This window comes from Manihot esculenta, chromosome 3 (assembly GCF_001659605.2).
Source record: "Manihot esculenta cultivar AM560-2 chromosome 3, M.esculenta_v8, whole genome shotgun sequence".
Taxonomy (NCBI): domain Eukaryota; kingdom Viridiplantae; phylum Streptophyta; class Magnoliopsida; order Malpighiales; family Euphorbiaceae; genus Manihot; species Manihot esculenta.
Window position 1 is genome coordinate 19,483,730 of NC_035163.2, and position 12,941 is coordinate 19,496,670.

General features: G+C 31.0%; 1 protein-coding gene across 1 annotated transcript; it reads right to left on the reverse strand.

Annotated features, from left to right (window-relative positions):
• Window positions 1-347: 347 nt before the first annotated feature.
• Window positions 348-11,437, reverse strand: LOC110610536 (DNA (cytosine-5)-methyltransferase CMT3). The gene is made up of 21 exons (XM_021750497.2): window positions 10,867-11,437; window positions 9,434-9,471; window positions 9,189-9,291; window positions 8,197-8,304; window positions 7,990-8,106; window positions 7,809-7,908; window positions 7,513-7,700; window positions 7,316-7,381; window positions 6,975-7,226; window positions 5,938-5,996; window positions 5,772-5,838; window positions 5,350-5,679; window positions 5,201-5,269; window positions 4,923-5,009; window positions 4,752-4,839; window positions 4,357-4,472; window positions 4,166-4,270; window positions 4,005-4,048; window positions 3,849-3,918; window positions 3,664-3,767; window positions 348-674 (listed from the first exon to the last, which is right to left on the reverse strand). Exons 1-21 carry the CDS (start codon window positions 11,209-11,211, stop codon window positions 503-505), a joined length of 2,628 nt encoding a protein of 875 aa, XP_021606189.1. The 5' UTR covers window positions 11,212-11,437; the 3' UTR covers window positions 348-502.
• Window positions 11,438-12,941: the final 1,504 nt, after the last annotated feature.

The following is a 12,941-nucleotide window of genomic DNA, read 5'->3' on the forward strand; positions in this document are numbered from 1 at the left end:
TAATGGACAGAGACCTAATTGCTGTTGAGCAATGGACAAAGCAAACCCAAAATCACCAGCTCCAAATTCCTCCAAACCAAACTTTCAAAAAAAAAAAACAAAAGAGAGAGAGATGAAAGCAAAACAAATCTCAAACAAATCAACCTCAAATTTCTTCAAGATCTCATCAAACTTCCCAACAAGGAAGAAATCACCTAAAAGCACCCACATCTTTTCTGTGTTATTTGTTTTTTTGCAAAACAAAAAAACAATTAATAAATCTTCATTATTGAAACTAAATATTAATTTTTCCATCATATAAATCATTCGTTTTATGAAGAGCAAAGACAAAAGTTAAAAACTCAAGGTACAAGTAAAACTAAGGAACCTTACTATTAAGATTCATTTGCTTCTAGTCTTCAATACAGGAGCATTCATTGAAGAATGTATCATATAGTACAATGGAAGAAATAATCATCAGCCAAATGGAATGAATGTTGTATTCTATTTTGGCCAATACAAATCAAACATTGTCTTTTGAAGAATCTGAAGATATTTGTTCCACAATATTTGGAAATTTCTTTGGCAATGTTAACAAAGGTTCACTGTTTGCAGATCCCTGGAATGCCATTCCCAGTGCATAACCAAGTGCCCTAGCAACCGGTACAGCAACCGCATTTCCGACTTGGATATATCTACACCAGTACAATATAAGTATTTGAAAGGTAAAATTTCTAGCAAATTTCAGAATATCAATGCAATTGTTTCTGTTGAGATTTATTTTTCCAAGAGGAACTTTTGTTTTACTGACTTTGCAATCTCAATGCAGTTAAAATCTTATGAGACTTCAACATTGCTATTAAGGAAATTACTGTTTTGAAATTATTTATCTGCACTATTTAAATTAAACTTTATACATATTAGTATAACAATCATAAATCAGCAAGTAACGAAATTGTCGTCCAGAACCATGCAAAGAGAGAAAGGATTCTTTGTCCTCTTGCCTTTTGAACTCCTATTTCCAAAACAAACTAAAAATGTTGGTGAAAGTTAATCATTTTTCTATTGATAGGGTTCGTAAAGTTACTTAAGTAACTCTCAGCATAGTAAACATGTCCTACACCACACTCCCAGCAACAATACTTGCATTAATCCAGCAACTCTTATCATCCTTTTTGTGTTAAAAAACCTACACATTAAATGTGTTCATGTTATCTATTAGGTAGAGATAGAGGTAGCAACAATAATGTTATAAATAACGGATAGGCCAAATCTATAACTAAATGATTATATTTATCTACAGATTCCTTATTTCTATTACCTTATTTTTTATCTACTATCTTGTTTTATCTTATTCATTTGTTATTAGATTTCTATTCTCTTACCTTAAGAGTATTTTTATCTCATAAGTATTAGACTTTTAATCTAATTAGAAATATTATGATTGTATGAACTTCAAACATACAAGAGGTTTAATTTTATTCAATAAAATAAGTAAATTAATTATAAACAAATTCAAGGTCTATCTTCTCCTTTCAACAAATCTGAGGTGCCAAAAACTTTCTCCAATAAACTCTTTCCCATCCATTCTCTCATGATGCAATTCGTGACGCAGGGCCTTAACAAATTGGTATCAAAGTCTATCATCATAGGAGATTCACCAAACAAAAATGAGGAGCCAGCACAAAATGAAACTAAATTGGTTCAATTAGAAACGAGAATGGAAGCTAGAATTATTCAACTTGAGACTAAAATGCAAAATATGTTTCACCATTTACAAAATTTTCCTAGTAATCTCAATGACACTTACAACTGAGACTCGGATGCATAAAGTACAGGTGACAACAGTAGTATTTCGAATAAAAGCATTCTAAACAAAGATAAAATTGACACTAGGGCAGGAGGGAAAATGACTACCATATATCTACCACAAGCAATGATTGGAGAGAAATAGTGAATGAAAAACAATTTTCTAGTCCACTACACAATCTATAATGGTCCTTTTTGAGACAACGAAGGAACCTTCTCTACTCATTAAGAGACTCACCAAATTAAAAATGGTAGAAAAAAGAGTTGAGTCTTTCTTACAATACCAATGAATTTTATTTTGTTGGAGTGGAGTAGCTAAAGGACCAAATGCTAACATCAGAAGATGATGCCCTAAAAAGGAACATGTTGTATCACTTTAGCCAATACCTTTTTATTATTATCAATCTTTGTTACTGTTTACATTAGGATATACTTTTTTTATTATTATCAATCTTTAGTATTGTTTAGATTAGGATAATCTTTCTAGTTATTATTAAGTAGGATAGAACTTACAACTATGAGAAATTATTATGCTATTGTAAATCCTACATTATATATATAGTTAATTTATGAGCAATAGGAGAAGCAAGAAAATTACAAACACAATTGAATTTTAAGACTCTCATTAACAAGTTTGAAATGTTAGAAGCTCTTTATTCTCTATCAATTATCTTATGGCGCAGTCCATGACTTGAGACCATAACAACTTAGTATCATAGATAATTGTCAAGGGGAGGAACTAAAATCCTTACTTTGCAAAATGCAAACACAAAATGAGACTAGATTGGTTCAGCTAGAAGCAAAGAAAGAAGCTAGGATTACTCAATTCAAGTTTCAAATGAAAAACAGGTTTGAACAATTACAAAGTTTTCTTGGTAATCCCAAAGAAATTGCAACAAAGACTTGACATGTACAAGTAGCAACAATAATGTTGTGAATAAAACCATTCAAATTAAAGATAGAACTGAAACTCAAGCAAAGTACGGATGATGACAGCTATGAACCTAGCACAAACATCTAGCTGCAAGCAACAATTAGTGAAAAGTAGTGGATGGAAGAACATTTCTTGACCCACCACATAATCTACAATGGTTCATTATGAGATTATGAAAGAACTTTCTCTACTCATTAAAAAAGTTTACCAGCTTAGAAATGGCAAGAAAAAAGGCTAAAGATCTTTTTTATTAATGCACAGAATTTTATTTTATTGGTCATCAATACAAGAAATTATTTTAATTGGGAGTCGAGAAGCACGAGAATTAAATACAAACAACAAAAGATAACCAATCTTATTTAGAATTTTAACTTTAAGGACAAGCTCTGTTTTTAAGAAAGAGATTAACTTTATGAATAAAGGAATGACCAAATCCATAATAGACAAATTATATTTATATACTCATTTCTTATTTTTATTATTTTATATTAGAAATTCTTTATTTAATAATTGCTTATATCAAATTTTTATTCTAATTAAAAATACTATAATTATTTTAACATCAACTAAAAAGTTTAATTTATTCAATAAAATAAATAAATTAACGATAAACACGTTTAATATTTAACTCTCTTATTAACAAATTCAAGGTGTTAAAAGCTTCAACTCATCCCATGATGCAATCGATGAACTGCGACCATAACAGTTCACCTCTTTCCCAAACAAATTAACCTCATTACTTTTGCTTTCTCTATGTTTTGAAGTGTAATGCGTGTAGCTTGTTTTAATTCCACGTGGTTTAAAACCGCTATATCCTATGTTGTGTTGCTCTATTTTAATATTAGAGTCGTCGAATATGAGAACTTGGAGCTTATTATCACAAACCAATATTGGAATTGGAAAGCACCAAAAATAACAAATTTATCTTCAGAATTTCATACCTTTCTTTTATGGGCCCACAAAGTTTATAGTAATCAGGAAAACCTTGGAGTCTTGCATTTTCACGAATCGTCAGTACTCGATCTTGCTCAGGATGCATAATTGCCTGTAAAAGAATCAAATCAGAATTACACATTTTATGTTGTCCACGAGCTGCCACGTCCCTCCACAGTTTTAAAAATTCAACCTGGTTGTGAGGTTCAGCCCTTGTAACGACAGTTGGTACAGTCTCATCCCACCAAAGACGGGCAAATGGCCTGCGTAATCACAAAAATGAACATCATTACAAATCAAATCAACTATAGAACCAAAAGCATCAACAGTGAGATGGAAAGGAACCTACTTTGATGACGTCCCATTCACAAAAGTCATGGCATAATCCGGAACCTACGATTGCCATAACGCAATAATCAACAAGCAAAGTAGCACAAACGTTAGTAATAAATGATAAAACAGAGAAAATATAGAGTATACATGAGAAAAAAGAAAGAAAAGAATTGCTACCAAAGGCTTTCCTGAATCCAGATAAACCCTCTTAACATCTGGATCCCATTCAACTTTGTTATCAGGACGTACACGAACACCTGGAAGATCTCTAAAGTTTCCTCCCTAATTCAAACAGGGCAAGTTTGTGAAATTAAAAAGCAACATCAAGACGGCAAAAGTCTTGCACTACGATACTGCTAGAAACAAACCTTTTTCTTTGGTATCCTGCAAACACGCTGATAATCATCATTATTCAGCTCAAGTGGACGATGATCATACAGCAAGCATTCTGATGGATTTGACTTCAATGAAGCATCTAGCAATTCTGCAACATCAAAAATTAGAATGTTAGTCTAGCCGTCAGGTCACTCTGAGAACAGAATGTTGCACTAGCAAGTAGCAATAGGTAGCAAAATTAAGAAAATCAATATAAAATAAGCTAAGGGGATATAATTATTCTAGCAGATCCAGAGAAAAAAATGCCTCTACACATATCAAACAGAATAATTGCTCTTAATTTAAATAGCATGTCCCCTGATAAACGGAATAAAATCTAGGAGTGTTTCCAGGAATGTCCAAGGATGATAGGCTAACAGATGCTTACCATCTTTCCTTAATCTAATCTGCCGCTGAAATTCTGTTTTAGGATCTGTCGTATAAGGCATTTCATCGCGATGTTCATTGTTCTCGACCTAATTAAAAAAAAAAATGCATAAGCATAGTAAAAACACGCATAATAACAAATACAAATTGCTGCATAACAAAATAAACTAACTGGAGGGAGGTCAGATATTGCATCCTCCAGAAAAAGCTTCTTTTCCAACTGAGCTACACAGCCTTCGTTATATGCTACAACATTACTCTGCATGTCACATATAACATAAATAAAATAAACAAAAATGAGCATGAAGAATGTGGAGAAATTAACTCTAAGTTCAATGATTTTTCTCAGCATAAATTAATGTTAAAACTCTCAACAGTAAAAATAGAGGTTTCATGTGCATTGCTTACGGAATCAAGACAAACACCAAATTTCCAAATTTGCACACGTACCTCAAACTCAACAGGAACAACGCCTCGGACAATGACATCATGTGTGGGAAGTGGGTACTGCGGCAACTTCTGCAAATCATAAATAATAAGTTATAAAATATTATAAAATAAAACTACACTCAAGTTGAGTAATTGGTTTATAGAGAGACCTCAGTAGGGCGGGCACCCCAAAGAAAAACACGCATCCGAAACTGAGGAAGCCCATATGCCCCAGCAGCCAACATGCCAATTCTTGTTTGATAGTTCATCTCAATAAGTCGACCCATGGCATATCGCCCTAGGAATCCATCAGCAAATTTAAGAATATCCACTACATTCTCCATTAAAACGAACTTTGGCTTCAGAAACTTTACAACATCCATGAAAACTATGAGTTGCTTGTTTTTTTCATCTTGCAAAGGATTATTTCTATTTCTAAAACGGTTGAATCCGCTAATGCCTTGACATGGCGGCCCCCCACAAATCACATCTGCATCACCCTTAATGATAAAACAAAAAATCATTAGAAAAAGGAATTAATAATCTATGTTAAATATTCCATGCTTATTAGTAAAAGTTGAAGGAATCTCACCGGCAATGGTAGAATCCTTGACTTGTACCCATTTGTGACGAACTCCTTTATAGCTTCCTGACAGTTACTATTCAAAGAACCTTACTTGTGAGATACATTTTTTAACGAAGGATTGGTAAGACACAAAAACATAAAATTAGTTTAGAATGTTTATCTGGTTGCATACCCCAAACCATCAATGGGTTCCCATGTGTCATATTCAGGGCCATAATTCTTCCAGCTAACCTGTAGACAGCCAATTTAACAGACAAATGAAAGGAAGCAAAATTAGAATTTGATGAGATAACAAAGCAAAAACAACACAATCAGCATAACGCTCATAGTTGATAGCATAAACAACAATTCGAAACATATCCCAATTGAGATGAGAATTTATTTTTTCTCCTCTTTATTTTTATGCAAATTGAACATTATCAATCGATGCAAATAAATGTGACTTCTATAATAGTAACACACCAGCCCTCAAACCATAATAAGCATATCTGGCATTGAGTTTGAATGTCAAAAAAGTGCTTTTTAGACTAACTACTTTAGATACTATTGAAAAAAAACAATTTAGTAAAAGTTTTTTTTTTTATTTTAGTATTCTTATAACTAAATCATGTCAAAAAATAATTTAAAAATACTTCTTAATATTTTTTAAATAGTACATTTGAAAAAAATGCTTTTTTCAACCACATCTTCGACGGTAATACAAAACAGACCCAACCAGTTAACTAAAGTTTTCTGTTTTGAAGAAAATTTACAGATAGATAGCATACTCACCTTTTGCATATGTGTTAAATTTGAAGAGAGTGCTAAACATGTTAGGCACCAAATTCAATTTATATGGACTTATATAAATTATTGGGTTACTTCATGCATATAAAGGACTCACTAATTTGATATTGCAACCAACCACTTATACTCATTCTTTCATCTTCATTTATCCCTAATGTGGAATTTCCATTCCCAACAATTTGCTACAGCAAACACATAAAATGAAATCACAAGTTTCATTTCTTTCCTGGTGCTATGAGTTTATAAAGTGCAGGCTAAATTCCCAAACAGATCAAATGTGTATGTTAAATAATGTATAAGCCAACAAGCTAACTAAATTTGTGCACTTACATACGAATAACATACTCCCTGCCCTTGGAAAATACCATTCGAAACCAAAAATTTAATCCACCAGTTTCATCTTTTATACTGCTACAAGTTTACCTTAAAGTGTAATCCACGCTCCCCTTTCTCCTTTGGGTCACCGTAGCAAATTTGGAGCACCTTTGCTACTTCAAAAACTTCATCATCATTCTCATCTTCATCATCCCCTTGCACATCTCCTTCTTCTTCTGAATCAAAAGGATAAGACTGCTGCTTTTCTGGATCATTGCTACTTATAAGTGAAAACCTAATGCAAAGTTTCTCCCATTCATTTAGCAACAACAAAAAATCCTCTGCAGATTCATTCCTCACCTGATTTGGAGCATATCAGTCTAAGAATATGAAATTCACATTATTCCATTACAATAGAAGAAACTTGAAGCTCGATATATAAAGAGTACCTCTGTCTCAGGGTGATTTAATCTTAGACTCTCACAAGCATATTTATTCAAGTCAACAGCCCATTTCTACAATGGGAAATAAAAACAATCAATTGGTTTAAGTAAAAAACAATAATAAAATTAAACCTACAAAAATTCTAGGTGACTTCATTTAGTATGCTTAAACATCCAATTAAGGAAATATCAAAATAACTTACTGTAACAAGGTTTAAGCCAGACAAATTGGCACCAAGGCACAGGCCTGTTGACATAGCACCGCAACCAGAATACAAATCCAGCAATGTAACCTCTGATTTTTTATGAGCATCACTAGTAGACTTCACCTCGTTTACATCATCATCACTAGATAATGTGGATGAGCTCTCATTGCTAGCAGTTAAATTCTCTGAAATTTAAAAAATATTACAGAGCATAAGAAAACCTACAACTTGCAAACTAGTACAGTTAATGTGAAAATCATCAATCTACACAATAAAAGGAGAGAAGTAATTACCTGGTGGTAATTTAACAAAGGTGGAGTATGGAAGTAAGTAGAGCATATCACAAAAATAATCACATGAAAGGATCTTTGCCTTTTTTCCTTCTAAATCCATCTAATACACAAGCACACAATATTATCAACTTTGTAAAATCAAAAAAGTAAAAAACAAATGAGTGAAGGAGACAATCCATACATTTAAAGGCATCTTAACAATATTCAGCTTCTCAACAAGACAATCCAATGGGTTGTCATCCCGAATCTCTGAAAAGAAAACACGTTTTTTATCGATATCGTAGGCGTGCTTGATGCTCTAACAAAAGAACAATAATCACCATTAGCATTATTATAAAATGGAAAGGAAAAGAAAAACACGAACAAATATTATATAATCATAGCTTACTGTATCCCTAGCTCTATAGAACCATTGAGCAGTGAAGTAACATTTTCCATCAGTGGCCTCAAACATCTCCACAATCTTGCATATATAGCTGTCCTCTCCATCCTCAGCCTAAACAAAAAAAACTAAAGTGGCTAAACAACTCATACTAAAATCTTTCTACCTATAAAATTTAAAAGGAAAAAGGAAAAGATTACATAAATTAAAAAAGCGTTTAGAAAAAACCAAACACAGGGCTAGAATAATATTAAAATCTCATAAATTATATATTCAAATTCAGTTAAGAATATTTGAATGACAAAAACAAGATAAATAATATCCCATTATTTGATAAAGGCCTCATATGCAAGTTAGTTGGACATACATATGTACATACATATATGCATACATCCATCCATCTATTAAAGGACAAATTTACATCAAAACTAAAACCATAATAGTCAACTTTAATACGGAACAAAAAGACAACAGGTCAAATATACTTATGAACAATTAATAAACCCATAAAATGGTTGAGACAACACCCGCTAAAGATGACAAGTGGGAAGTCTGAATTGGTTTGAAATATGATTATTATAAACTTTATAAAACTCCAGCAAAAAGTGGGATTTGATCAAATGATAAGGGAAAATAAAAAAAAGTACACAATAATGATGAGTTTGAAACTATTTAGAATGCTATTAAAAATATATCAAAAATAAAGAAAAGTAATCCTTATAATTGAACTTAACAAATCTTGGAAAATACTATTGGATTAAATTTAGTTTAGCGTTAATAAAAATGTTTTTTTTCCAAATAAAACATATTATTTTATATGGAAAAGTAAATTACTTACTTCATCCCGTAAGATGCCATTAATATTCAATTCTAAACAAGACAACCCAAGCAATCAAAAGGGAATCTAACAATTATAAACACAATGTACTAATATGAAAAAGGTACATGTAAAAGTGGAAACAATACCATTCTAAATAAAGAAGATATCAATAACTTACTTTGACATGAGCATCATCATAAAGATTATAGATCAAGCGTCCATCAACCTCTGCTTGTGTATAATGGCGTCGAGCTGGTAAGATCTCTTCACAGTCATCCTTACTATGTCAAATAACAAATTGAACAATGTGACTGAAGGATATTAACATGATTCAATTATTCAAATGCACATAAATAATAATAATAAAGACATAAAAGGGAGAGGGCAAGAGAGTAATTGAAAAGAAAAATATATAACACTCACACATTTGAACTCTTTGATCCAATTGCTTGTTTGTTTGACTATAAAGTAAACAACAAACACAAAATCAATTAAGGAAGTAAGATAAAATACTTTGTTTGAGTACCAAAAAATAAAATAGTAGAAATAAACATGAGCTTTGAACATGAATAAGCCTATTGAACTAAAATTTAATATTCTTAGCTTGATCAAACATAAGCTCCATGTCTTTGATAACTTGTCTGAAGAATGGTTCTATAAATTATTATGACAACCTTCTTAAAGGTCCATTTTGCTAAAATTATGAACAATTAGGGATAGCAAAACTCAATATGCCTTGGCAAGAAAATAGTATTTGTCTTGAACCAGGCAAAGAATCCTTTCCTCACCAAATGGTGACATGGTAGGGAAGAATAACCTTTTCACATTATTTGCGTTAATATAAAAATGAATTTTATAATAAATAATGTTAAATAAAAATGAAAATATTATTGTAATTTAAAACTTGCCATTTATTATATTATCTTAATTACAACTTGATAAAAAGTAAAATTATGTTAATGTGCATACTCTGATAATAAACAAGGAGTATATATCTTACTTAGTATAGACTTCCCCATTCTGTAGCTAACAGCAATACTTTATGCAGCAAAGACAAGATTGCAAAATCAACCCACCCATCAGTTTTGCCATTGAACATAACAAATGCATGCTTTAAAGAAATGAGCAACACTCTCTTATAAATAGAATTGATCTCGCAAAGCGCAAGCCTCAACTTATAGGCTTCAGCACAAAAACGCACACCTATTATTTGAGCTTTCAAATTAATGACTTCATTACTTGTGGTTGAATGATGCATACTCTCATCATTTTTTTATATTATTGTAATAGCTTCATAATTTTGTGGTTGGAGAGGTAGATAACTAGCAAGACGGCAACAATAAACATGTCATGGAATAACATTAAATAGATTCCCATTGAATTGAATTTAGCCTTATCACTAAGTAAAACAAGTTAAAACTTCATACAGTAGTGCTTTTGAAGCATTAAGTTGAGTGAGAAAAATAGCAGCTAGAGAACAAGGAGGATATGAACCTAAAGCTAGTGAGCATTGCTTGGATAAGAGCTGTTATGTGAAGCTGTGTCTTGCACCAAGAAAAAAAACTTCTACTTCACGAAATCATAATTTTCATAAATCTTTGAACATGTTGTATTCTTTGATATACCTCAAAGTTCATAATTTTCATAAACTAAATTTGATGATGCCTGTTAAAATATGACAACCAGCCAGTGTTCATAGTAAAACTCAATTTTAATCTGCTAACAATTACTTCAAGACGTGCTAGCCAATTGCAACAAACACAAACATAACCAAAATAAACTACCCCAAGTTATCAGCAAATAATTCCCAGTATCAGCAAAAATTAAAACCAAATGCTGTGTTAGACTTATAATACCTTCTTCACATAGCGATGAGGCCACCGAGTTCTAGCCTCTTCATCAGGCAAAGGATCACCGACAAATCTAGCTTCAGGCCCATCTTCATCGGTAACATGACCACTGACACTCTCATTTTTAGTCGATTCCTCCTCAGAAGCAGCATTTTCAGCAGATCTACGACTGTCACTCTTTTCAGAATGAGGTTTCACATCAGAGCTCATCTTAGCACCTTGTTCATCCACCTGATTAACTTCCTCCTCTTCACTATTCAACTGAACCACCTCCTCTTCTGCGACCACTTTTTTTGGCTGCTTGGAAGACGCGTCTCCAGGTGAAGTCGTCGTTTTTCGCTTCCCAGCCATGATGCTGTGGGAGTCCGGCCACCGCAGAGCAGGAGAAAAACGCAATGAGGGGACCGTGTATGTAAGAAATGCAGAGTGAAGAGAAACAGATGAGGTTTTGGATGAACTAAAAATTAGGGTTTTTGTTCTTTTTTTAATAAGAGGAGAAATGGGTTAGGCGGGAAGCGAAAATGAGTTTTGGAGGGATAATGCGGAGCGCATTTGGAAATGAGCCTGAGGTTGAGGCGGACTTTTTGATTTTTGAACGTTGGAACTTGGTTGCGCGTTTAAATTCAAATTTAGATTTTCAAGTTATATTGCAATTTTTCTATATAGCAATTTGGTTGTGAGGAAAAAAAAAAGGAAAATTAACTTGAAAAATCTTTACCTTTGCTTGAGATAAATTATTTAATTACTATACATAATTTTGACTATTAATTCTAATGAAATTCAAATTAAATTTATCATATTTTATAATTATAGCAAACTTATTATTCATACATGTGAAAATTCTCCTTTTATATTTTATGATTTGGTACCTATGTATTTTCATTTAGAATGGTAAATTATTATTGTTGTTAAATTTATAGTGTCTAGTATTTGATTTAATCAATTAATTTTTTTATTTTGTTTTATTTTAATTGATGATATTGTATGAGAATATCAAAATATTATTTGCTTTTAATATTAATCATGCACTTCCATGCATATTTTACTTCTATCTTCCTTCCCAAAGCCCTGAAGTTCTAGAGTCCAATTTTATTGAGCTTGAATTTCATTTTCCATTACGCTAAGTACAAAGCCCAATATTGCCTTTTTTTTTTTTTTGAAAAAGACCCAATATTACCTTATATTTTGTCTTATCCAGTAACGGCTATATTAGATATTTTGGATATCCAATTTAATTCAATTATAAAAGTTGAGTTATTCTAAATCTATGTTCTTTATTCAGTTGGAACTTTAAAATTTCAATTATAATATTCAATTTGCATAAGTTGCATATCATATTTCTCTTTCTAATAAATTTATTTAGGTCTTTATACAAATTTTTATCCTTTTAACTCAAATTTCTCCTTTTAATAAATTCATCTCGATCTTTATATTAGTTTTTATCGTTTTAACTCAAATTTCTCTTTCTAATATATCCATCTTTATAAAATTTCTTTTTTTAATAAATTTATCTCAATTTTTATATAAATTTTTATTATTTTAATTCAAAAACCCTAACTATGATAAATATATATATATCATAATTTTAAAATTTTACACAATAAAATAAGTTTTTACACATTTAGCTCAATTTTAACTATTTGACCTTAATCAATTTTCATAAAAAAAGTTATAGTTCATATATTATACCACTTAGAATTATTTTTCAAATGATCTATTGGATAAAAAAATTAAACATTTATTTTTGGATAATAAAATTAATTTTTTTTAATTTATCACAATTATAATTAATAATATTAAATTTAATATGAAAAGTTATAAAAAAAAATTACAATATAATCCTTAAAATTTTATTTGAATAATAAAATAATTCTTAAAATAAATATTTTTATTTCAATAATGCTCCTTCTTGTTAATCTCATTATTTACTTCTCTACCTTATTTTTATATACATATTGTAGTTTAATAAAAATTTAAAATATAAATTATAACACAATAATTCAAATTGACTCAAATATTTATCAAAATTTAACATTGTATCAGAGTCTCTCCCTTCAATGTCAGATCTTCTATAAATACGT